At 46.4% G+C, this 26,882-nt stretch overlaps 1 protein-coding gene across 1 annotated transcript in view; it reads right to left on the reverse strand.

Annotated features, from left to right (window-relative positions):
- The window catches only part of LOC143961938 (C-type lectin domain family 10 member A-like), a 113,689-nt gene that overhangs the window by 47,637 nt on the left and 39,170 nt on the right, over nucleotides 1–26,882 (reverse strand). Inside the window, exons 2-4 of the mRNA XM_077471271.1 lie at nucleotides 25,646–25,724; nucleotides 18,158–18,268; nucleotides 124–165 (exon numbers count right to left, since the gene is read on the reverse strand). Of these exons, the coding sequence (XP_077327397.1) occupies nucleotides 124–165; nucleotides 18,158–18,268; nucleotides 25,646–25,694 (202 nt within the window). The 5' untranslated portion in view covers nucleotides 25,695–25,724. The remainder of the gene's footprint in view (nucleotides 1–123; nucleotides 166–18,157; nucleotides 18,269–25,645; nucleotides 25,725–26,882) is intronic.

Below are 26,882 nucleotides of genomic sequence, written 5' to 3' on the forward strand. Positions count from 1 at the left end.
AATGGCAAACTCCCCCTGGGAGCAGCAGAGAAAATGTCCAGTGTGCATGAGGCCTTACTAAACTTCACTGCTGTTTATTCATAAAGAAATAATTACAGAAGCAACTCAGAATTTTATACTCACCTTCATTCTTCAGATGTGTCATTTCTTCTTTTATACTTTTGTCTGAAAAGGAAATGGAAAACCGTATGAGTGAGTTTTCTCCATGTTTATTACTCACATATGCAAATGTTGTTTAAAAACTTTAAGGCATATTCAGCAGATTGGATGGAAGTCGTCTGTTTTTCATCCTTACTATGGAATTTGTAAGTCCTAGAAATATACTGTACATTTCATTACCGTTGCTATGCATTAGCGTCTGGCTGCCATATGGGCGATAGTTACAACAGACTGCTCCATCTGTACGGCACATGCGTGAGCCGGCTCTCTTCAGTTGTACGTGCATGCGCGAGCATGACGCAATCATGCCACTAACCGCAATCCCATTTAAGGCGGTGGCCCTGAGCTGATGAGGTGCTGCTGCTGGGACCTATGGACACGCCACGCTGCCACAATCTGTATGAAAGGTATGGACATTACATTGAACCTCATACAGGACTGTTGGGCCACTCTAGCCGTGTTCGGCTGAACGGACATATCCTGGAGGACACCGTTGCACCGATCAGGTAATACTTGGTGTCCTCATAGGAAATAGATATCTGTTCATTTCACAACCAGAGATCTATCCAGTAATTGATTTCTCTTTTTTTTCCTTTGTTCCATACCTCTAGACCAGCCTTTCTCAACCTTTTTAGCCCAAAGGAACCCTTGCAATCACTTTCAGGTCCCAGGGAACCCCTGCTAAAAGTAGTCCATTGGTGGTCTTTGGGAAATTGCCTCCTCCATCGGTGGTGGACAGTGGGAAGAATGCTCCCTTTACAGACATGGCTCTGGCTATGCCAAGTGCTGTTGGACCTGGAACTATGCAGGCACCATCACATGATAGGTCATTTAGCCACAGCTCAAGGGACCCTTAGCCACCTCTGAAAGAACCCTTAGCCGCCTCTGGAGGAACCCTTAGCCACCTCTGGAGGAACCCTTAGCCACCTCTCAAAGAACCCTTAGCCACCTCTGGAGGAACCCTAGGTGTTGTTACTTGACATCACCCTCACCATGGCTGTGGGTCAATTTGGGATCCTTGTGTGGAATCTGGGGGGCCCAACTGTCCATTTACCTTACCCCTCTGGAGGGTTCACAGGACTCTTTCCTATATGGCACAGCATTTTTGTTGCTAGACTAAGCAGATTCTCTGACTGATTTACTGGTATGTTGTTATTTTGATGCCTTTTGCTATGTTGTAACATGTCTGCCTCCCTGCTTTATGTCCTGACTAATATGATTGCTCTCCTATAAAATATAATACTCTTTGTGATCTTCTAAGTATAAATGACCCTGATGAAGGGACTCATCTTGTCCTGAAACGCGTTGGGTACATAGGAACATCATCAAGAATGCCACAACAGTCATCTCTTCTATGTGTATTTACCATATGTTTTTATTGATGATGTATACACCTGTTTTATATTTGTAATAACATTTTTATAATTTATATATATCTGTGTCCTCATCGTTGCCTCTAAAGTCCCACTAGTACTGGGGGAGGGGTACTTATTATTTTTGTCTATATACCAGGGATGTTGGCAACAACACATGAATTACTCGGTAGGTCAATTGTTTTGTTAATACTCTGCACGCTAACCTCCTAAACTTATACTTTTTTGCAAGCTGAACTTCTCCTTAAAGCGGGAGTCCGCCGGGACTCCACGTTTTTTTTTTTTTTAAAAGCCAGCAGCTACAAATACTGCAGCTGCTGACTTTTAAAATAGTGACACTTGCCTGTCCAGCGCGCCCGCGATGTCGGCACCCGAAGCCGATCTCCCGATCGTGTCTCGGGTGCTGCCGCCGCCATCTTGGGTATGGGAATCAGGAAGTGGAGCCTTTCGGCTTCATTTCCCGGTTCCCTACTGCGCATGCGCGAGTCGCGCTGCGCAATAAGGACGGTCCCCGCTGCCTCTGGGATCTGTGTGTTTCCCAGCAGGCAGCGGGGGACTTTCGGAAAGGGGCGTAATCTACGCCCCTTTCCGCAGAGAGCTATCCTGGAAGTGGGTGCAGATACCTGTACTGTACAGGTACCTGCACCCCCTCCCCCCTGAAAGGTGCCAATTGTGGCACCGGGGGGGGGGGGAGGGTTCCGATGAGTGGAAGGTTCACTTTAGGGTGGACCTCCGCTTTAAACAAAAATTCCCCCTCCTCCCAGTACAAATCCCCCTCCCTATTGAATCCCCCTCCCAGCATAAATCATTGGCCCCATGCCCCTCCCAGCTCCAATTCTCTCTCTCCCCAAATCTCTCCTCCTAGCACAAAGCCCCTCCTCCAATTTCCCCATGAGCATGCATCCCCCACCCCAGCACAAATCCACCCAAGACCCCCTTCCTAACACAAATCCCCTCCCCACCAAAAAACAAATTAATTTCTTAGCAGAAAGCCCCCCAGCATAAATACCCCCAAATCCCGACTCCTAGCACAAATCGTCATGAGAACAAATCCTTCCCTTAATACAAATACCCCCTCCTTACAGAATCCCCCCTCCTAGCATATACCCCCCAACCTTCACTAATCCTCTTCTCCCCTAGTACACTCTCATCTCCAGTTTCTTACTCCCCCCCCCATGTCCCCATTGCAATTCCCACCCTCCATCAACACATAGATCTCAGTTGCAGTGCACCAGTGGCTGTGTATCCCCCCCCCCCCAGGCTTCCCCCTGGACACCTTTGAATTCAGGAGGTACCTAGAGAAAGCAGACTTAACACTTCTGCCAGGCAGCCGACAGGGAGAGATGCTGGCTACTACATGGGATTGTGGCTGGAGACAACTGGCTGTCAGATCGGGACTTTACAGGTTTAAAAATTCTACATAGTCCTGATCTGACAGTCCTGATGCAGAAGCTATCATCAGCAGCAGGACCCACAAAGAAGAGCTGGAGGGGAGAGAGAGCACCTCCTCCAGCTCTCTTCTGCTCCCCGGATTCGGCTTGTGACAGGAGTAGTGATGCTGTTGTCACTACTCCTGTCAGTTTGTAGTGTCCGGAACTCTTGGCGTAGTGCCCCCCTCAACCACACATGATATCGTCAATTAAAAGCATCAGAATGGTATATAAAAACTACGCAAAAAGGAAAGAAACGCTGCTGTGCACTCACATTTCTCGCCAACACACCATGGAATCGATGTGGTGGTGTGACGTCACGCACATAGCTCCGCCCAATGCTTTTTTAAAATAAATGTCACATTTAATTTATTAGTGTTGCACTTGGGAATTTTATTACTATTGCACTTTATATGTTTTCTCTAGTGCTGCAAATTTGTATTATATTGTTTGATGAGGTGGTAGTGTATTACACTTTGTTGCTAGCAGCTACAACATGGTTCTTTTTAATCTCTGACTGTTATTTTTATTTTCAATGATCCAGTGAGGTTTCCGGGTGTCAGTTACTGGGGGCAGCAATGCCACCAATAAATGAATGGTGGTTCTTTAGGATTGAAGATCAGGCTGGATTGACTCAGGTGAGGGTCTGTGATTGGATGATGGTGGGGGAAGGTAGGGAGAGTTCACTCCCGGTGATTCTGGCCCAACTGAACAGAGGGGTGGCGGTGAGCCTTTTTGGGGGCTTAGGCTGCTACCTCTGGTTGTGGTCTTAACGTGATTGCAAAGCTTTGTTTTTTTTAAAACATATCATACTTACTTCCACTGTGCCATTCGTTTTGCACAGAGTGGCCCCAATTCTCGGCGGCACTATCAGCTCCTCCCCACATCATATAACCCCCCCTAGGAGAAGCGGTCTCCCGGGGAGTTAACTTCTGGGCGCACCCCAAGTCCAGCTTTTGCATGCATAGAAGCAGAATATAGGACTCGGCCCCGCCTCCCCGGCACCCACGTCATTGGATTTGATTAACAGCCGTGGGAGCCAATGGCTGCGCTGCTATCAATCTATCCAATCAAGAGTCGGGAACCCCGGGGAGAGGGACAGTGCATCTTCGCTGTGGGAAATACAGGGCTCAGGTCAGTAAAACTAAAACAAGAAATGGTCAAGCCAACGTGTTTCAGGGGAACAGAGAATCCCCCTTCTTCAGGAATGTGGCTGTGTGCTAATGTTGCATGAGGATATATCCCAAACTGCTGTGTCTATGACCAAGGGAGGGCTGGCAGCCTTGGCCTGGCGGGTGAGTCCAGTCAAGTGTCCCATTGAACCAACCAATTGAAGCAACTAGTGAAGGACTACAAGTCCAAGCATTAGTGGCTGAGATCTAAGGATATAACCCCCCACACTAGTGAAGGACTACAGGTCCCAACATGAACCCCTAAAGTCAAGGAATGTGACCCCCTTAGATGTCAGGGTTTCATGCTGTGACCTGTAGTTTTTCACTAGTTGGGGGGAGGGGATGTGTGACACATCCTAAGCTCTGAGGGGTTCACAATGGGACCTGTAGTCCTTCACTTTTGGAGGGTCACATCCCTAAAAGTGAAGGAATACAATTCCCAGCATGAACCCCTAAGATCTAAGGATGTGACCCCCTAGATCTCCTGGGTTCATGCTGTGACCTGTAGTCCTTCACTAGTTGAAGGGTCGGGGGACACATCCTCAGCTCTGAGGGGTTTAAGCTGGGGCAGTAGGACCTGTAGTCCTTCACTAGTTTGGGGGTGACACATCCTGAGCTCTGAGGGGTTCATGCTGGAACCTGTAGTTTTTCACTTTTGGGGGGGTCACATTCCCAAAAGTAAAGGACTACACGTCCCAGCATGAACCCTGGCTGAGGGTTCTAAGGATGTGACCTCCTCCTCCTGACACATATGTTCTAATTCATTCTCCCAACTTCACCTCAGGGAGGTTGACTCTGGAGAGGACCTCCTGGAACTGTCAGTGACAGTTCCCTTCCCCCAGGCAGGTTGACTCTGGAAAGGAGCTCCTGGTACATTCAGTGACAGTTCCCTTCCCTCAGGTAGGTTGACTCTGGAGAGGTGCTCCTGGTACATTCAGTGACAGTTCCCTTCCCTCAGGTAGGTTGACTCTGGAGAGGTGCTCCTAGTACATTCAGTGACGGGAGAGGTGCTCCTGGTACATTCAGTGACAGTTCCCTTCCCTCGGGTAGGTTGACTCTGGAGAGGTGCTCCTGGTACATTCAGTGACAGTTCCCTTCCCTCAGACAAGTTGACTCTGGAGAGGAGCTCCTGGCACATTCAGTGACAATTCCCTTCCCCTAGGCAGGTTGACTCTGGAGAGGAGAAGATGGACAGGAGAAGATGGAGGGAGGAGGTGGGTGGAGCCAAACAGCAATAGACGCAGAGGAGGAGAAAGATCCTCCTCTACTCTGAAAGCTGGGGCCTCTGCCTCGCTTTCATCCTCAGGACCGTGATGTCTGGTTGCTAGACGCCAGGCAATCCTAGCAACCAGTGCAGAAGTTAGAGGCCAGCGATGGAACAAACGGGTTGGCTGGCTGGGTCACTCTGTTAGAAAAGCGGAGCTGCTGCTGCGGTGGCCTTTTCAGGGGCATCAGATCGGCCCGGGGAAATTGCCACCCTGCCACCTGGCCCAGTCTGCCTCTGTCTGACACCATAATTGATTCCTCTTGCAGTGACAGGGTAAGAGGCAAGTCCAAGAGGAAACAATAACCATTTTTAATACAGTGTCATAGACACAGCAGTTTGGAATATATTCCTACTCAATATTAGCACACAGCAACAGCCCTGAAGAAGAGGAAGTCTCTGTTTCCCAGAAACGGGGATTTACTAAAACATTTAATGTGAAAATGGCTTAATGTAGCTTAACGTGTAATAAAGTGCCTAAACCTCAATCAATTGCCCTGGAACTTTGCACAGCCTAAGATCTCAACTTCCCAAACTTATCCTATAAGTTTCATGTGATTCTGTGTTCCACAAGGCAAACTAGGGACAAGCATAATGTCCCTAGTTTGCCTTGTGGAACACAGAATCACATGAAACTTATAGGATAAGTTTGGGAAGTTGAGATCTTAGGCTGTGCAAAGTTCCAGGGCAATTGATTGAGGCTTAGGCACTTTATTACACGTTAAGCTACATTAAGCCATTTTCACATTAAATGTTTTAGTAAATCCCCGTTTCTGGGATTTTTTGGGGTGCTTAATGTGGCTTAACGTACAAAAAAGACCTTAAATGTTAACTAATTTCCCCCAAAACTTCACACAATAGAAGACGCTATCCATGACAAAATATTCTGAAAATGTCAGCTCATTTGGTTAATCACACCAAAAGTTACTCACGTTAAAACTATATTTTACAATGCTAAAACATTTCATGTGAAAATGGCTTAACGTGCAATAAAGTGCCTAAACCTCCATCAATTGCCCTGAAACTTTGCACAGCCTAAGTTTTTACCTTTCCAAGCCCATCCAAGAAGTTTCATGTGATTCTGTGTACTACAAGGTAAACTAGGGACATTAAGCTTGTTTTTTGGGGAGCTTAATGTGGCTTAACGTACAAAATGTGGCTTAACGTACAAAAAAGACCTTAAATGTTAACCAATTTCCTCCAAAACGTCACACAATAGAAGACTCTATCCATGCCAACATATTCTGAAAATTTCAGCTCATTTGGTTAATCACACGAAAAGTTATTCACGTTAAGCTATATTTTACAATGCTAAAACATTTAAAGAGGAGGGCCGGTTTTAAAAAAAGAAATTTAAAAGTCAGCAGCTACAAACACTGTAGCTGCTGACTTTTAATAAGCACACTTACCTGTCCAGGGCGCCCGCGATGTCGGCCACCCGAGGCTGACCCGTCCCTCGGCTCTCAGGTCCCGGCGCCGCCATTTTGGCTAAGGGAAACAGGCAGTGGAGCCTTGCAGCTTCACTGCCCGTTTCCTACTGCGCATGCGCGAGTCACGCAGCACTTTATGAATGGGGCACGCTGTGTTCTGGGACACACAGTTCCCAGAACACAGCGCGGCCCATTACCCAGAAGACGCAGCACGGAGGAGAGAAGAAAGAAGATCTCCGCGGAGGAGGAAGAGGCAGATTAGGACGATGTGCCTAGCAACAGGCATTTCTGGTAAGTTAAAAAAAAAAATCATTTTTTTTTCAGATTTTTTCCAAATTTTTTATGTATTTTTTTTTTCAGGGTGGCCCTCCACTTTAATGTGAAGATGGCTTAATGTAGCTTAATGTAGCTAACCATGTAATAAAGTGCTTAAACCTCAATCGATTGCCCTGAAACTTTACACAGCCTAAGATCTCAACTTCCTAAACATATCCAAGAAGTTTCATGCCATTCAATGTTCCACAAGGCAAACTAGGGACATTAAGCTTGTTTTTTGGGAAGCTTAATGTGGCTTAATGTACAAAAAAGACCTTAAATGTTAACCAATTTTCCCCAAACTTCACACAACTTCGCGCTGTGTTCTGGGAACTGTGTGTCCCAGAACACAGCGTGTCCCATTCACAAAGCACTGCGCGACTCGCGCATGCGCAGTAGGAAACGAGCAGTGAAGCCGCAAGGCTCCACTGCCTGTTTCCCTTACGCAAAATGGCGGCGCCGGGACCCGAGACCGAGGGACGGGTCAGCCTCGGGCGGCCGACATTGCGGCGCCCTGGACAGGTAAGTGTGCTTATTAAAAGTCAGCAGCTACAGTGTTTGCAGCTGCTCACTTTTAAACAGGCATGTACTGGCCATAGGGACTATAGGGAGCTTCCCGGTGGGCCGATGGCTCAGTGGGCCGGTTTCAGTGACAGCCAGTGGCATCGCTGGGGGGGACTTTTGGGGCTATAGCTCTGAGTCAGTCCAGGAGTCCCCAACCACAGGGTCCCGGCCCACTACCTGCCCTCTTTCTGGTGACCCTGATGTAAGGAGGGGCTCTCTGTGGACCCGGATGTGGGCTCTGTGGGGACCCGGATGTAAGGGGGAGGCTCTGTGGGGACCCGGATGTAAGGGGTTGGCTCTCTGGGGACCCTGATGCAAGGCAGATGATCTCTGGGGACTCTAATGTAAGAGGGTCTCTCTGGGGACCCTGATGTAAGGGGAAGGCTATATGGGGACCCTGATGTAAGGGGAAGGCTATATGGGGACCCTGATGTAAGGGGAAGGCTATATGGGGACCCTGATGTAAGGGGAAGGCTATATGGGGACCCTGATGTAAGGGGAAGGCTATATGGGGACCCTGATGTAAGGGGAAGGCTATATGGGGACCCTGATGTAAGGGGAGGCTCTCTGGGACCCTGATGTAAGGGGAAGGCTCTCTGGGGACCCTGATGTAAGGGGAAGGCTCTCTGGGGACCCTGATGTAAGGGGAGGCTCTCTGGGGACCCTGATGTAAGGGGAAGGCTATATGGGGACCCTGATGTAAGGGGAGGCTCTCTGGGACCCTGATGTAAGGGGAAGGCTATATGGGGACCCTGATGTAAGGGGGAGGCTCTCTGGGGAGCCTGATGTAAGTGGGGCCTCTCTGGGGACCCTGATGTAAGTGGGGCCTCTCTGGGGACCCTGATGTAAGGGGGCTCTCTGGGGGCTTTTTTGCGCAATTGCGTACAGTTTATATACTGTTTTTTGCGTGTTTGCAAAATTAAAGTGGGCCAGTCTGGATGAAGTCCAGGGCCAAATTTTTGTCCCAGTCCAGCCCTGCTTTTAAAAAATGTTTTTCAAAACCAGCTCTCCTCTTTAAGCTTGTTATTTTGGGGAGCTTAATAGGGCTTAACTTACAATGAAATGCCTAAACCTTAATCAATTGCCTTGAAACTTTGCACCACCCTAGCTTTCAGCTTGGCCAAACCTATCCTAGATGTTTCATGGATTTTTGTTTTCCACAAAACAAGTGAGTGACATTAAGCTTGTGAAGCCCCTACCACCTTCTGTGTAGTGGCAATATTGTGGGACAGCCAATGGGGGAATATTATGTGTGTGTGTGTGTGTGTGGCTCACCAGACATTCACTAGGGGTTTATTGGCCAGTGGTGCATGCTGGGGAAGTGCATATATACTTAGGAAAATGACCATGTGCTCAGTCTTCATACAGCCTACATTCAGGCTTGTCCTGGAGTTGGGAATGCTCAAGTGTGTAAAAGGTTTGACTAGGACTCAAGCCTAGAAGAGGCATCACATGCTGATTGAGGAGGAGAACCAGAGACGCTGGATGGCTACTGGAGGTATCTGTTACTGGAAAGGACCTAAAGAGCAAGTCTGGTGTCCCTCCTAATGAAGATCTTATGTCTGTTCCCCATTCAGCTGTTTCTCTAATACCCAGTGCCAGCCTGTGCTCCTATTGATTCTGCACTGTGGAATACTGAAAGGGACTGGTGAGTCTGGGGTTATGTTCTAATCTAGTTTGGCTGTGGATGTTCTCAGCCCTATTCCTTTTGTCAGTTATTGAGTTCTCCAATAAAGCATTTAAAAATGTCCTTAAAATGACTGGTGCCAAACCTTTCTTTGGTCGCACAGCCCTTCACTGGTCTAGGATCTGCCCGAGATCAAAATGTCAGGCTTCCCTGCCTTTGGATGTCACTCGTTTCCCTTGTGGGAAAACAAAATCCATATTCAGGATAGGGTTGGAAAGATAAAAGGCTATTGATTCAGCCCTGGAAGGATTTGCCCCCTTAATGAAAAATAAATATCCCCCAAAAAAAAATGTCAAAAAATATTTCTTCATCAGTTTAGGCCAATATATATTCTACATATTTTTTGTAAAAAATAACCTAAGCGTATATTGATTGGTTTGGGCAAAAGTTAAAGCGCCTACAAAATAGGAAATAGATTTATGGTATTTTTATGGAATTTTTATTATTTATTTATTTGTTACTAGTAATGGCGACAATTTTAGCGGGACTGCAAAATTGTGGTGGACAGATCGGATTAAGCTCCCCAAAAAACAAGCTTAACCAATTGCCAACCGGCCGCCGCAGTTTTACTGCGGCAGCATGGCTTGGCTGGCCGAAATGACGCTATGTTACGTCGCTTCGCGCTGTGGCCACTAGGGGCGTGCGTGTGCCATCGGGGACGTGCGTGCGCCACCGGAGGCTTGCGCACACGCCTGCTGCTCGCCCCCCGGGAGACTAGGCGAGTGCCCGGCAGGCGCGGTGACCACCGGGCACCCGCGATCGCTCGTGACACATTGAGAACCTGGATCTGTGTATGTAAGCAGCGAGCTGTCATTTCTCCAAGTAAGTCCCATTCCCCCTTCAGTTAGAACATGCAGAGGGAACACAATTAACTCCTTGATCGCCCCCTAGTGTTAACCCCTTCCCTGCCAGTGACATTTTTACAGTAATCAGTGCATTTTTATAGCACTGATCGCTGTAAAAATGCCAATGGTCCCAAAAAATGTGTCAAAATTGTCCGATGTGTCCACCATAATGTCACAGTCTGGATAAAAATCGCTGATCGCAACCATTAATAGTAAAAAAAAATATATAATAATAAAAATGCCATATTTCGATCCCCTATTTTGTCAGCGCTATAACTTTTGTGCAAACCAATCAATATACGCTTATACAAAGTCTTCTGTGTGCAGCAGCCTCCCTAACACTACCCTGAGTCCCATTTAGATCCAGCGGTGACATTGCAAGACCCTGACAATCACAGGCATGACTCCTAGAAGCAGAGGCATGATGGGATTTGTAGTTTTACCACAGCTGGAGTGCTGAGCTTGCCTAACCCCTGACTTAAGATAACAACGTAATACATGCATTTTTTTTTTTTTTTTTAAGGACAAACAAGGATTTCTTTTTGTGAATACTGTCCTGCAACATAATTTTTTTTTTGCAATCCTTAGACAATTAAATGTAATAAAACTAAACAAAGGGCATTTTTGTTCTTTCTTTCTGTATATATATGTAAAAAGGTGTCAAAAATATTAATAAGCAAAGCAAACAAAAAACAGAAAAAAGTTGAACTATTAGTTAATAAAATAGAAAAGAATATAGATGGAAAATATAGAGTTAATCAGTGCTAATTAGAGAAAACTAAATGGTTAATAAGGAGTTCAACAGAGGAACATTTATGTAGCACTACCCCCGAAGGAGCTGCTGGTTAGATTTGGGCTTACCGTTGCCTTCCGTTTTCCTCGTTTCACGTCTAGGGGTGTCCCGTGGTAAATGGTCCAGTAACTCGAGACACTGACAACAGATCCACTTGAATGGATTTTATTTGCAAAACGTAGACAATGAACAGTGTCTTAAATTGGGATCAGAGGGTTGGAAAAGGAATTCAGGTACTCTAATGCCCCGTACACACGACCAGACTTTTCAACATCAAAAGTCTGACGGAATGATTCCGGCAGACCATTCGAACGTGTGTGGGCTGCAGCGGACTTTTGATTTGCAAAAGTCTGACAGACTTTAGAAATGGAACATGTTTCAAATTTTTCCGACAGAACTCTGCCGGACCCAGAAATCCGCTCGTGTGTGTGCTAGTCTGACGGACTAAAACCGACGCTAGGGCAGCTATTGGCTACTGGCTATGAACTTCCTTATTCTAGTCCAGTCATACGTCATCACGTTCAAATCCGTCGGACTTTGGTGTGATTGTGTGTGGCCAAGTCCGTTCATTCGGAAAGTCCGTCAGAACTCTGTCAGAACTCTGTCAGAACTCCGTCAGAACTCCGTCGAAAGTCTGTCAGACTTAGTCCCTCGAAAAGTCTGGTCGTGTGTACGCGGCATTAGTGTCAAAGTTAAAATGTTGAAGAACTTGCTTACTTTGACTGCATCCAGAGAATAGCCATTCGCAAATGGATGATCACTCAGGTTGGACAGTCCCTCTCTCACAAGGTCTAGCAGCCAACAAGGTGCTTACTCAGGAACAAGTCTCTGCCACAGACGTTGTTGTAGAACATGTAGGGAAAAATAAACTTGAAAAACACTCGTAGGATACCTGGATCTTTCAGCCAACTTGGCAATATCCACGAGACCGGATTCTCTCGGGTACTTCAGCCCTTCCAGGCTCTTACTAAGAAACCAACCCGTATGTGGCCTTCTTATGAAGAGTCCGCCCCTGGATTGCTTGAGGTCACTGGGTCTCTCCCAAACTGGAGACGGCACCCAACCACCTCAGAATACTCCTTTAGTTTCCTTGCCTCAGGCTAGCCAGCCCAGAGGCATCAAAATCGGGTGGATCCGCACCCCAGGCCATAGCCTTCCTGGGGGCTGGTCAGGAGGACCAGGGCCATGAAGTCAGTACATCATTCTGGACCGGACCGCCGAACCACGTGACGTCCGCATCTTAAATACCCTCTCCCAGAAAGCACAGCGATAGCGCCACTCCCACTGGGCGGGCTCCGAGAGAGAGTAACTCAAGCACCTAACAAGACCATAGTTCCATACCTGCCAGAAGAGACAGTGCCCCCTGTGGCCAGGCTGAACATATCACAGTCCAGTCAGACTGATGCTGAAGTCTAAATTTAGACAATTGTACCCAAACCAAACTGTAGTTCAGGATTAACTTTAACTTTGAAAAAAATGCATAGCGCGTGCTCTTCAGGAGCCGCCTCTACATTTAATTAGAGTTTTTTTTTTTTTTTTACTTGTCAAGGTTGCTTTAACTCTCTTCACCTGCAAATCGAAGTTCATCCCTTTGATCTGCGAATGCAAAACACAGAAAGTTACAATTGATAAAATGTTTCAATGTAACTTTCTGTGATGTGGTTGTTGATAAACATTGCCAGCCTGCTTCTTTTTTTTGACAGCTCCTGCTGAATTGTTGGGTACTGAGACAGGGAAGCGTCCCGGCAGCAGAGCAGAAGGACTGGATGTACTAGACATGATCTGTGTACACTAATGAAATTTTTTTGGGTGTGTCTAGTGTGCCCAAAGTCTGCAACTGGTTAAGGATTATAAAAAAAATGGTTAAATGTGAATAACTTTTGGGGTGATTTACCAAATGATCTGGAATTCTTGGATAGGTTTGGGAAGTTGAGAACTTAGGCTGTGCAAAGTTTCAAGACGATTGATTGAGGTCAAGGCACATTATGATATGTTAAGCTCTTTACATTAAATGTTTTAGCATTGTAAAATTTAGCTTAACGTGAATAACTTTTGATGCGATTTACCAAATGAGCTGAAATTTTCAGACTATGTTGGCATTGATAGAATCTTCTATTGTGAGAGGTTTGGGGGAACATTTGGTTAACATTTAAGGTCTTTTTTGTACATTAACCACTTCAGCTCCGGACCAATAAACACCTTAAGGACCAGAGGTCTTTTTGCAATTTCGCACTGCGCTGCTTTAACTGGTAATTGCGCGGTCATGCAATATTGCACCCAAACGAAATTTGCGTCCTTTTCTTCCCACAAATAGAGCTTTCTTTTGATGGTATTTGATTGCCTCTGCGATTTTTTTTTTTTGCGATATAAATGGAAAAAGAGCGAAAATTTTGAAAAAAAAAGATATTTTCTTCTTTTTGTTATAAGAAAAATCGAATAAACTAAATTTTAGTCATACATTGAGGGCAAAATTTATTCAGCCACATGTCTTTAGTAAAAAAAATGTCAATAAGCGTATATTTTTTGGTTTGCGCAAAAGTTATAGCGTCTACAAACTAGAGTACATTTTGTGGAATTTACACAACTTTTAATTTATGACTGCCGATCTCATTTCTTGAGGTGCTAAAATGGCAGGGCAGTACAAATCCCCCCCAAATGACCCCATTTTGGAAAGTAGACACCCCAAGGAAATTGCTGATGGGTATGTTGAGCCCATTGAATATTTATTTTTTTTGTCCTAAGGGATTGAATAATGACAAAAAAAAAAAAATGATATATTGCTCACACATGCCATGGTTATATGTGGAATTGCACCCCAAAATACATTCTGCTGCTTCTCCCGAGTACGGGGATACCACATGTGTGGGACTTTTTGGGAGTCTAGTCGCGCACGGCACCCCGAAAACCAATCACCACCTTCAGGATTTCTAAGGGTGCAAATTTTTGATTTAACTCCTCACTACCTATCACAGTTTCGAAGGCCATAAAATGCCAAAATAGCACAAAACCCCCCCAAATGACCCCATTTTGGAAAGTAGACACCCCAAGCTATTTACTGAGAGGCATGTTGAGTCCATGGAATATTTTATATTTTGCCAAAAGTTGCGGGAATATTACAAACTTTTTTTTTTTTGCACAAAGTTGTCACTAAATGATATATTGCTCACACATGCTATGGGCAGAAGTCAAATTACACCCCAAAATAAATTCTGCTGCTTCTCCCGAGTACGGGGATACCACATGTGGGGGACTTTTTGGGAGCCTAGCCACGTACGGGACCCCGAAAACCAAGCACTGCCTTCCGGATTTGAATATAAAATGCTATAAAAAACAAACTAACCAGAGTCACCCGTAACACTTATACGGTGATCAGTGGTGAAAGGGTTAACTAGGGGCAATCAGGGGGTTCAAATTTTTATTAGGTAGTATATGGGGGTCCCTGGCGCTATATAAAAACCTGACGGGGAATCTAAATAACTAACTGGCTAACCAGCGTCACCAGTGACACTTATACTGTGATCGCTGGTGAAAGGGGGTGAAAGGGTTAACTAGCAGCAATCAGGGGGTTAAAACCATTATTGGGTAGTATATCGGGGTACCTAGCGCTATAAAAACCTGGCGGTGAACCTAAAAAAATAACTAGCTACCTAGCGACACTAGCGACACTGATGCAGCGTTCAGAAAAATTATCGCTTAGTGACACTGGCAAAAGGGGGTGAAAGGGTTAACTAGCGGAAATCAGGGGGTTAAAACCATTATTGGGTAGTATATCGGGGTACCTAGCGCTATAAAAACCTGGCGGTGAACCTAAAAAAATAACTAGCTACCTAGCGACTGTAGCGACACTAATGCAGCGATCAGAAAAACGATCGCTTAGTGACACTGGCAAAAGGGGGTGAAAGGGTTAACTAGCGGCAATCAGGGGGTTAAAAACATTATTGGGTAGTATATCGGGGTACCTAGCGATATAAAAACCTGGCGGTGAACCTAAAAAAATAACTAGCTACCTAGCGACACATGCAGCGATCAGAAAAATGATCGCTTAGTGACACTGGCAAAAGGGGGTGAAAGGGTTAACTAGCGGCAATCAGGGGGTTAAAAACATTATTGGGTAGTATATCGGGGTACCTAGCGCTATAAAAACCTGGCGGTGAACCTAAAAAAATAACTAGCTACCTAGCGACTGTAGCGACACTAATGCAGCGATCAGAAAAACGATCGCTTAGTGACACTGGCAAAAGGGGGTGAAAGGGTTAACTAGCGGCAATCAGGGGGTTAAAAACATTATTGGGTAGTATATCGGGGTACCTAGCGATATAAAAACCTGGCGGTGAACCTAAAAAAATAACTAGCTACCTAGCGACACTAGCGACACATGCAGCGATCAGAAAAATGATCGCTTAGTGACACTGGCAAAAGGGGGTGAAAGGGTTAACTCTAGGGGCAATCAGGGGGTTAAATCTTTATTGGGGGGTGATAGGGGGCTACCCTGGACCTAACACTAACTGTCCTGACAGTTTTTACTGTCACAACTGACACTGAATGCATTGATCAGTAAAGAAATGATCAATGCAATCAGTGACACTGTGACTGGGGGGGGAGGGGGGGCGGGGGGCGATCGGGGGGGGATCGGGGGGGGTTTGTGTGCCTGTGTGTACCTACATGTCAGTGTAGTGTTGGTGCACACTTACTTTTACTGTTCTCCTCGTAGTCCGGTCAAAAAGACCGCCCCGAGGAGAATGACATCACTTCCTCCTTCCTGTGTAAACAATACACAGGGGAGGAAGCTTCTCATTGGCCAGGAGCGATCCAGAGGGGGTGGCCGAAAACCAACGGCCATCCCCTCATCACGGAGCGCTCCTGGACCGAATCGGACCGCCGTAACCAGCGGGAGGGGGTCCGATCGGACCCCCCACCCGCTGGAAGGCAATCACGTAGATGTACGTGATTATGCCTGCCTGTGCCATTGTGCTGACGTACAATGGCAATACGGCGGTCCTCAAGTGGTTAAGCCACATTAAGCTCCCCAAAAAACAAGCTTAATATCCCTAGTTTACCTTGTGGAACAGGAAACTTCTTGGATAGGTTTGAGAAGTTGAGATCGTAGCCTGTGCAAAGTTTCAGGGCAATTGATTTAGGTTTAGGCACTTTATTACACGTTAAGCTACATTAAGCCATTTTCACATTAAATGTTTTAGCATTGTAAAATATAGCTTAACGGGAATAACTTTTGGTGTGATTAACCAAATGAGCTGACATTTTCATAATATTATGTGAAGTTTGGGGGACATTTAAGGTCTTTTTTGTACATAAAGCCACATTAAGCTCCCCAAAAAACAAGCTTAATGTCCCTAGTTTGCCTTGTGGAACACTGAATCGCATGAAACTTCTTGGATGGGTTTGGAAAGGTAAAAACTTAGGATGTGCAAAGTTTCAGGGCAATTGATTGAGGTTTAGGCACTTTTCACATTAAATGTTTTAGTATGTCCCTGATTTTTCAAGTTAGTGTCTCATAGACTTTAACGGTGTTGCGACAGCTTTGGAATTTGCCCCAAACACTGCATATTGTTCGCTGTTCGGTGAACAGGCGAACACTCGGACATCCGGCTCATCCCTACTATCCATCTGCTGTTGGTGGGGAGGGGGTGACTTCTGTTTTCCAATGCTGCGTTATGACATGATGGGCTGCAGATAGAAGGAAACTGATAAGACATTTTTATGATAATTAATTGGGCCTGTAGGATGGATAGGAGGGGCACCTTAGGAGAGGGAACAAGAGAGACATTATATATATCATTGCACATGTCAAAAACCTGGTTTCAGAAAGGGCGAACTCGGTCAGATTCCCACCACACATGGAGGTCTTCTGTGACAGCTCCAGCAAACATCCAAAGTATCGGGGATAGACATGTGCAATTCGTTTAGTTCCCAATTCGTTTAACGAATTTTGACAAATTTGTTCATTCCGAATTTCCAAATTTTTCAATTTCCAAAATTTCCGAATTTCCGAATTTCCAAATTTGCAAAATTACGAATTTCCAAAATTTCCAAATTTATGAATTTACGAATTTCGAAATTTCAGATTTTAGAATTTCCAATTTTCGGATTTCCGAATTTTGGATTTACGAATTTCGGATTTTTGTAATTCCGAATTTTCAGAAGTTTTCTGAAGGAAATTAAAAAATTCGAAAATCAGAAAAATATAAAGAAAATATGTTTAATTCTAAATATTAAATAACTATTAAATTATAGGTATTGGAATTCCCTTTCAAATTTGTCTGTGAACATAACGAATACAAATTTATCCGAAATTACGAATTATCTGAAATAACAAATGCCGCATCGAACCAAATGGAATGTAACAATCTAAAAATAATAATAAAACCGTTTTATTATTATTAATTATTTATTATTAATTTGTTCCATTCCATTTGTTTAGATGTGGCATTCGTTATTTCAGATAATTTGTAACTTCGGATAAATTCGTACTCACTAATTTAATAGTTAGTAATTAATTAAACTGATTTTCTTTCTTATTTTCAGATTTTCACATTTTTGGACTTTCAAATGTTTGAATTCCCGAATTCCGAAAATCTGAAAATTCGGAGTTCCGAAAATCCGAAAATTTGGAATTCTGAAAATCCGAAAATTCAGAGATCCTGAAATTTGGAAATCCAAAAATTCTAAATTTGGAAATCCTAAAAATTGAAGTGTGAATATTCCCGAAATTTCAGAATTTTCAAATTTTCGAATGTTTGAATTTCCGAATTTTCGATTTTCCGAATTTCTGAAAAAAGCAAAAAAAACGAATGAAACTAAAACGAAAATTAACCAATTTTTTGTCAGTGCACATGTCTAATTGGGGATACATTTTGTGTACCGTGACTGGATCCCTGTACCACCGAGATAGACGTTTGTAATTCTTATCTTGTGAGAACCCAGAGATAGAAGACTTGTGTGTGAGTGTGAATGAGGTGTGCCATTCTTCCCACTTTGTTTATAAGTCAGCCTGGCTATCGAACTACTGATATGGAATTGCCAAAGAAGACTAAAAATATTATAAGTGTTGCAACATTTTACAATAACTGAGTCAACATAAATGATGGTTATAATAGAGATACTCACAGTAAGTGAAGAGGAGACCGGTGAGGATGACCACAACAAGGAAGGCCACTATTAGGAGGACCCCCAGGATCAGTATCACCCGGTACTTTGTACTCCTGGCAGCCGGAATCTCTACAGACAGAGAGGATAGTGAATAATCCTGCCTGTATCAGCCAGTATAATAATCCTCCAGAATTCTTATCTCACATAAAGACATTTTATATTCATCTCGGATCATCTGTGTGCTCCACCAAATCTCTTATATTGGGTGACTATGACATTGATGTGATAATCTGCTGTATCCTATATCTTCCACTAGAATTCACTATTAGACCATATAATAACCTACTCTTATCTACTATAACTGTATACACACTATATCACCAAAAGGATTGGGACACCTGCCTTTACACGCACATGAACTTTAATGGCATCCCGGTCTTAGTCCGTAGGGTTCCATATTGAGTTGGCCCACCCTTTGTAGCTATAACGGCTTCAACTCCTTGGGAAGGCCGTCCACAAGGTTTAGGAGTGTGTCTATGGGGATGTTGGACCATTCATCCAGAAGTGCACTTGTGAGGTCAGGTACTGATGTTGGAAGAGAAGGCTTGGCTCGCAGTCTCCACTTTAATTCATCCCAAAGGTGTTCTATCGGGTTGATGTCAGAACTCTGTGCAGGCCAGTCAAGTTCCTCCACCCCAAACTCACTCGTCCATGTCTTTATGGACTTTGCTTTGTGCACTGGTGTGCAATCATTTGGTTGAGAGGGGATTATGGTGTGGGGGTTGTTTTTCAGGGGTTGGCCCCTTAGTTCCAATAAAGGGAACTCTTAAGGCGTCAGCATACCAAGAAGTTTTGGACAATTTCATGATCCCAACATTGTGGGAACAGTTTGGTGATGGCCCCTTTCTGTTCCAACATGACTACGCACCAGTGCACAAAGCAAGGTCCATAAAGACATGGATGAGTGAGTTTGGGATAGAGGAACTTGACTGGCCTGCACAGAGTCCTGACCTCAACCTGATAGATCACATTTGGGATGAATTAGAGCGGAAACTGCGAGCCAGGCCTTCTCGTCCAACATCAGTGCCTGACCTCATAAATGCGCTTCTGGAAGAATGGTCAAACATTCCCATAGACACACTCCTAAACCTTGTGGACGGCCTTCTCAGAAGAGTTGAAGCTGTTATATGCAAAGGGTGAGCCAACTCAATATTGAACCCTACGGACTAAGACTGGGATGCCATTAAAATTCATGTGTGTGTAAAGGCAGGTGTCCCAATACTTTTGGTAATATAGTGTATCGATATGGCATGCTAGTAAAACATATATTTCATTAAATGATATCAAATATATTGTAATTATGTGTGAAATATATACTGAAGCATGACAACCAATGAGATGCTGGCTGTTATTACCTCTATACAGATATAATAAGAGGTGGTATCTGATTGGTTGATCTGGTTTATAGATCCAGTATAGCAGTATTATTAGACATACAGTATGTCCTATAAATGGAGACTCGGGTCTGTCTATAATGTGTAGCACCTTCTTGTGTGCTAGAAATTTAAATAGTTTTTTTTTTGTAGTGTAGGTAATTGCTTGACTTGACAGGCAGCCAAACCTGGACTGAATCTGGGTCAGGGTTAGTGATCCAGGGAGGCTGGATGACTTATCGGGCAGCGCCTCTCCTACCTTCCCCTACTTGCTGTAACCTTGGAGAAGCTTCCAGAAGAATGGGGGGGTAGGAGTATTCAGGAGGGCCCCAGCCAATCCCCAGCAAAATGGGCTGGCTGGGGGTAGGCCCCTCTTAAATACTCAGAGTCAGGCCGGCAGGGGCGGTGTGCAGTCAGGTGGAAGATGGAGATAGAGCAGTGAGGAGACTGTTGGTGTCCCTTGAGGATAGTCCTCTTGTCTGGGCGGTGTGACCTCTGGCCTTTGGCTCGGGTGTTGGAGGAATCCTCTCAAGACACGACGAGGAGTCGTTTCCAGAGGCACAGGAACAGGAGTGAGGACAGCAGGGACCAGGTAACACGTCAGAGAGATCTCCAGGGAGAAGACAGATGGGTGGTGTGACGGAACCGATCCCACACACTCCGATTGAGTGCTTCCGTCAGTATACCACTTCCTAAGTCCTGGAACACAAGTCCAATGGATCTGGCTATAGGAACCCCCAAGAACTAGACGACACCAGTCTTGGAGGACATCAGGAATGACCTTTATTTGTGATCTCCCACAAAATATATACAGCGGGGTGACTAAAACCTATCCTAATTAGCATGAGCTAACTATCTAAATCAACACTCAGACTAGTTGACTGAGGGATAAGACTTTTCGGCTCCTAGCTCACTAACAATTCAATTGCAGTTTAACCACTTGCTTACTGGGCACTTAAACACCCTTCCTGACCAGACCAATTTTCAGCTTTTGGTGCTCTCACAATTTCAATGACAATTACTCAGTCATGCAACACTGTACCCAAATTAATTTTGTGTCCTTTTTTTCCCACAAATAGAGCTTTCTTTTGGTGGTATTTGATCACCTCTGGGGTTTTTATTTTTTGCGCTATAAATGAAAAAAGACCGAAAATTTTGAAAAAAAACGCATATTTCTTTGTTTCTGTGATAAAATTTTGCAAATTATAATTTTTTTTTCATAAATTTTGGCCACAATTTATACTGCTACATATCTTTGGTAAAAATAACCCAAATTAGTGGATATTATTTGGTCTTTTGTGAAAGTTAGAGAGTCTACAATCTGTGGTGTGAATCGCACAAAATTGATCACACCTGATGTACTGGTGGCCTATCTCATTTCTTGCGACCCGAACAAGTCAGGAAAGTACAAATACCCCCCAAATGACCCCTTTTTTGAAAGTAGACATTCCAAGGTATTTACTAAGATGCATGGTGAGGTTTTTGATGTTGTCATCTTTTTCCCACAATTCTTTGCAAAATTAAGATTTTTTTTTTCTCACAAAATTTTCAATGTAATAGGTTATTTCTCTCACATGGCATGTGTATACCACAAATGACACCCCAAAATACGTTCTGCTACTCCTTCCGAGTATTACGATACCAAATGTGTGAGACTTTTACACAGCCTGGCCACATACAGAGGCCCAATATTGAAATAGCACCATCAGGCGTTCTAGGAGCATAAATTACACATTTAATTTCTCAACCACCTATTACAGTTTTGAAGGCCCTGGAGCACCAGGACAATGGAAATGCCCACAAAGTGACCCCATTTTGGAAAGCTAACACCCCAACGTATAATCTATGAGGCATAATGAGTCGTTTGAATGGTTCATTTTTTTTCCAGAAGTTTTGGGAAAATGTGGAAAAAAAATGAAAACGCATTTTTTTTACGCAAAGTTGTCCATTTATAAGATATTTCCAACACATAGCATGTACATAGCAAAAATGACACCCCAAAATACGTTCTACTACTCCTCCTGAGTATAACGATACCAAATGTGTGAGACTTTTACACAGCCTGACCACATACAGAGGCCCAATATTGAAATAGCACCATCAGGCGTTCTAGGAGCATAAATTACACATCTTATTTCTCAACCACCTATTACAGTTTTGAAGGCCCTGGAGCACCAGGACAATGGAAATGCCCACAAAGTGACCCCACGTGGCACTGACGACACGTGGCACTGACAGATGGCACTGGAGGCAGATGGCACTGGAGGCAGATGGCACTGGAGGCAGATGGGGCTGACAGATGGGGCTGGCAGATGGGGCTGGCAGATGGGGCTGGCAGATGTCGCTGGCAGATGTCGCTGGCAGATGTCGCTGGGGCTGGCACTGGGGCTGGCACTGGCAGATGGCACTGGCAGATGGTGCTGGCTATTTGCTCTGGCTAATTGCTCTGGCAAATGGGGCTGGCAGATGGCACTGCGGCTGGCAGATGGCACTGGCGCTGGCAGGTGGCGCTGGCACTGGCAGGTGGCACTGGGGCTGACGGATGGCACTGGCGCTGGCAGGTGGCACTGGCGCTGGCAGGTGGCACTGGCGCTGGCAGGTGGAACTGGCATTGGCAGGTGGCACTGGCACGTGGCACTGGTACTGGGGCTGGCGGCACTGGGGCTGACGGCACTGGGGCTGACGGATGGCACTGGCGCTGGCGGGTGGCACTGGCGCTGGCGGGTGGCACTGGCAGGTGGCACTAGCAAGTGGCACTGGCAGGACTGGCACTGGCGGCACTGGTGGTGGCAGGTGGCACTGGCAGGTGGCAATGGCGGCACTGGAACTGGGGCTGACGATTGCACTGGCACTGGCAGGTGGCACTGGCGCTGGCAGGTGGCACTGGCGCTGGCACTGGCAGCACTGGAGCTGACGGCACTGGGGCTGACGGATGGCACTGGCAGGTGGCACTGGCAGGTGGCACTGGTGCTGGCAGGTGGCACTGGCAGGTGGCACTGGGGCTGACGGCACTGGCGGCACTGGGGCTGACGGCACTGACGGCACTGGGGCTGACGGCACTGACGGCACTGGGGCTGACGGCACTGACGGCACTGGGGCTGACGGGCGGCACTGGGGCTGACGGGCGGCACTGGGGCTGACGGGCAGCACTGGGGCTGACGGGCGGCACTGGCGCTGGCAGGTGGCACTGGCGCTGGCGGCACTGGGGCTGACGGCACTGGGGCTGACGGCACTGGGGCTGGCAGGTGGCACTGGCGGCACTGGCACTACTGGCAGATGGCACTGGGCTGACAGATGGCACTGGGCTGACAGATGGCACTGGGCTGACAGATAGCACTGGCACTGGGGCTGACACTGGCACTGGGGCTGACACATAGATCGCTCTCCCTCCTCACACGCTGACTCTGTGTGAGGAGGGAGAGACACGGCAATGGGAGATGATCTCATATGTTTACATATGAGATCATCTCCCATTGGCAGCTGCGATCGCGCTGTGAACGGCCGCTTTGATTGGCCGTTCACGGCGATCTGTATTTGCCTGTCTCCGGGAGGCACGGCAAATACAATACTTCCGCGATGCGCGCCCCCGGCGGCGCGCATTGCGGAAGTAAACACCAGGCCGTCCAGGGACGGCCAGGCGAAGGAAGCCGCCCGCTCTAAGGCCGTCATTCGGCTATAGGGCGGGCGGGAGGAGGTTAATTAGCACAAACAACAAAACAACAATAGGTGAAATACTCTTTAGAATCTGTGTCAAGCCAGACTAGACTCATTTACATTATACAAGACAGACAGGTGGCTGGAGGTGATGACATTAGCATCTAAGAGTTTGTGTCCCAATAGTGTGATTCAGTCTATTGCTAACATGGCATTTACATATCCAGAGTCTGTGTGTCTTCGGGAGGACATGGACCTGAATCCAAGTAACACCACCTCAGGGGTCCCCAGGCATACAGCTCACAAAGAGCACTGTTCCCCCAAATGCCAGGGCACATAATCACAAGGCAAGAGGCTCGCATTCTGTCCCCTCCAAGAGCCTCGGTCCCAGCTAGGTCTGTCACAGGTGGATGCTGAGTGAGGCAGTGGAGGTGGACTGTGGGAAGTAGCCAGGGGTGATAGTGAAAGGGGCAGCTGCAGCCTGGCGGGCTGGCAGTGTCAGAAGAGGTGGTGCTGGGATCAGTAGCCATAGGAAGGTTAGTTGGACACTGGGACGTTTTCTCTGCACACCAAAGGGGCCAGTGAGCCCAGTAAAGGGCTTTTGCTTAATCTGACTTAACCACATGTCCGCCCACTCACCATCAAGTGACGGAGGGGCAGAGGGGCAAAAGTAGCTCTCGTCCTGGGACAACATCATATAACGTTGTCCCAGGACGGCCGATCTTGCGCTGGGGCAGAAAACGTGCCAGCAATCAATGCCCACCAGTACCCACCAGTGCCAGCAATCAGTGCCCACCAGTGCCAGCAATCAGTGTCCACCAGTGCCCACAAGTGCCACCAATCAGTGCCCATTAGCGATGCCAGACAGTGCTGATTATTAGTGCCGCCTATCAGTGCTGCCCATCAATGCTGCCCATCAATGCCCATCAGTGTCATCCATCAGTGCCACTCATCAATGCCCATCAGTGCCACCTATCTGTGCTGCCTTTCAGTGCCTACCAGTGCCACCTATCAGTGCCCATCAGTGCCATCTATCAGTGCCACCTATCAGTGCTCATCAGTGCCACACATTAGTGCCTTCTCATCAGTGCCACCTAATCAGTATCCATTAGTGAAGCCTATCCATGCCGCCTATCATTGCCCTCCATCAGTGCCCATCAGTGTCGCCTATCACTGCCGCCTAGCCATGCCCATTGGTGCCACCTATCCGTGCCACCTATATGCCCACCTATCAGTGCTCATCAGTGCCACCTATCTGTGCCGCCTATGGGTGCCTACCAGTGCCACCTATCAATTCCCATCAGTGTTGCCTATCACTGCCGCCTAGCCATGCCCAGGGGTGCCACCTATCAGCGCCGCCTATCCATGATACCTATCTGCCCACCTATCAGTGCTCATCAGTGCCACCTATCCATGCTGCCTCAGTGCCACATATTAGTGCCTCCTCATCAGTGCCAGCTAATCAGTGCCCATCAGTGCAGTCTATCAGTGCCACCTGTCAGTGCTCATCAGTGCCACCGAATCAGTATCCATTAGTGCAGCCTATCCATGCCGCCTATCAGTGCCCCCTATCAGTGTCGCCTATCACTGCCGCCTATCCATGCCCAGCGGTGCCACCTATCAGTGCCACCTATCCATGCCACCTATCTGCCCACCTATCAGTGCCACCTATCTGTGCCGACTATCGGTGCCTACCAGTGCCACCTATCAGTGCTGTCTATCAGTGCCACCTATCAGTGCTCATCAGTGCCACATTAGTGCCTCCTCATCAGTGCCAGCTAATCAGTGCTCATCAGTGCCACCTATCCATGCTGCCTATCGGTGCCCATCAGTGCCACCTATCAGTGCTCATCAGTGCCACCTAATCAGTGCCCATCAGTGCAGCCTCATCAGCGCAAATCAGTAAAGGAGAAAAATTACTTATTTACAAAATTTACAGACAAAAATTTTAAAAACATTATTTTATTTATTTCTAAATTTTTGGCCTTTTATTTTTTTTTTTTTTTTTTTAGTAAAAAACCCAGCAGTGATTAAATACCACCAAAACAAAGCTCTATTTTGTGTGAAGAAAATTTAAAAAATATCCTATGGGTACAGTGTAGCACGACCGCGGCAATTGTCATTCAAAGTGTGAGAGCGCTAAAAGCTGAAAAATGGCCTGGGCAGGAAGGGGGTGTAAGTGCCCGGTATAGAGGGGGTTAATGAGTGCCCCATAATCATCCCATCCAAGTTTATTAACCCCTAATATATATAAAAAAAAAATCTGCTGGACTGTTTTCTGCCTCATGCGAGTATGTGGAAGTTGGGTGTGCCTGATTGTGCAGGGTGGGGGGGTTCCCAATTCACCAGCGGCTCCTATGGGGGGGGGGATGGGCTATAGAATGGATGAAGAGTATACCCCTAAATTATAATAACTTACCTTTGACGTTTTCTGTATTCTTCATACTCCGTATTTCAAGATCATCCATATTGACTTTGTATTGTCCTTACAAGGTCACCTTAAAAGAAGAACATAGACCTTCATATAAATACTGGGGACCCCACAGGAAAATATCCGGGCAATGTGATCAGGTTATACATTATTATGTTTTCCTGAAAGCGGAGGCTCCTGTTTTATGTCACGTGATATTTGCATAAATATTCATAAAAATCTCTATTTTTCAAGAAAAAAAACAACATACACTAGCTACATTTTAGTGCACACAAAACACAATAAAATGCCCATTTTTTTTTTAACCACTTGCCGACCGCCGCACGACGATATACGTCGGCAGAATGGCACGGGCAGGCATATGGGCGTATATATAAGTCCCTGCCTGCCCGCGGGTGGGGGGCCCGATCGGGCCCCCCCCCGGTGCCTGCGGCGGTCGGCATTCCTTCGAGAGCGATCCGGGATGAGGGGGCGGCCATTCATTCATGGCCACCCCCTCGCGATCGCTCTCGACGAATGGAAATCCCCCGTGACATCACTTCCTCTCCTGTAATGTAAACACAGGAGAGGAAGTGATGTATTCTCTCCTCCGTGTCGGTATTTTTCGTTCCGACACGGAGGAGAGCGGATCAGTGAGTTGCACCAACACTCTACACACACAGTAGAACATGCCAGGCACACTCACACCCCCCCTTTACCCCCCGATCACCCCCCCAATTACCCCTGCCCCCCAGTCACAGTGACACCAATGTCATTTTTTTTTTTTTTTTTTTTTGCATTGGTGTCATTTGTGACTGTAATAACTGTTAGGGCAGTTAGAGTTAGCCCCCTTTAGTTCTAATGTACCCCCCTAACCCCCCCAATAAAGGTTTAACCCCGTGATCACCCCCCGTCGCCAGTGTCACTAAGGCTGGGTTCACATTGCAGCGGTTTATGAGAACGGATGTGATTCGCACCGCACTGCAGTGCAAATCACATCCGATCTCTGTGCGATTCGAGTTCAGCCATTCGCCGCACCCGCCGCACCCGCCGCAAATTCGCACGGGACCCTTTTTTTGGCCCGCAGCAGAATCGGATCGCATGGGTGTTCACACCATGCGATCCGAGTTTGCAGATCGCACTGCGATATGCGAACTGATCTGGGGGTGTCAGTAACATTTCACTGACACTCCCAGCAGTTCGCATAGGGCAGTGTGAACTGCCGCCGGGAGGCATGCGATGCGGG

This window comes from Lithobates pipiens, unplaced genomic scaffold (assembly GCF_037356315.1).
Source record: "Lithobates pipiens isolate NorthernLeopardFrog02 unplaced genomic scaffold, aLitPip1_a1.2 Scaffold_8, whole genome shotgun sequence".
NCBI classification, from domain to species: Eukaryota; Metazoa; Chordata; class Amphibia; order Anura; family Ranidae; genus Lithobates; species Lithobates pipiens.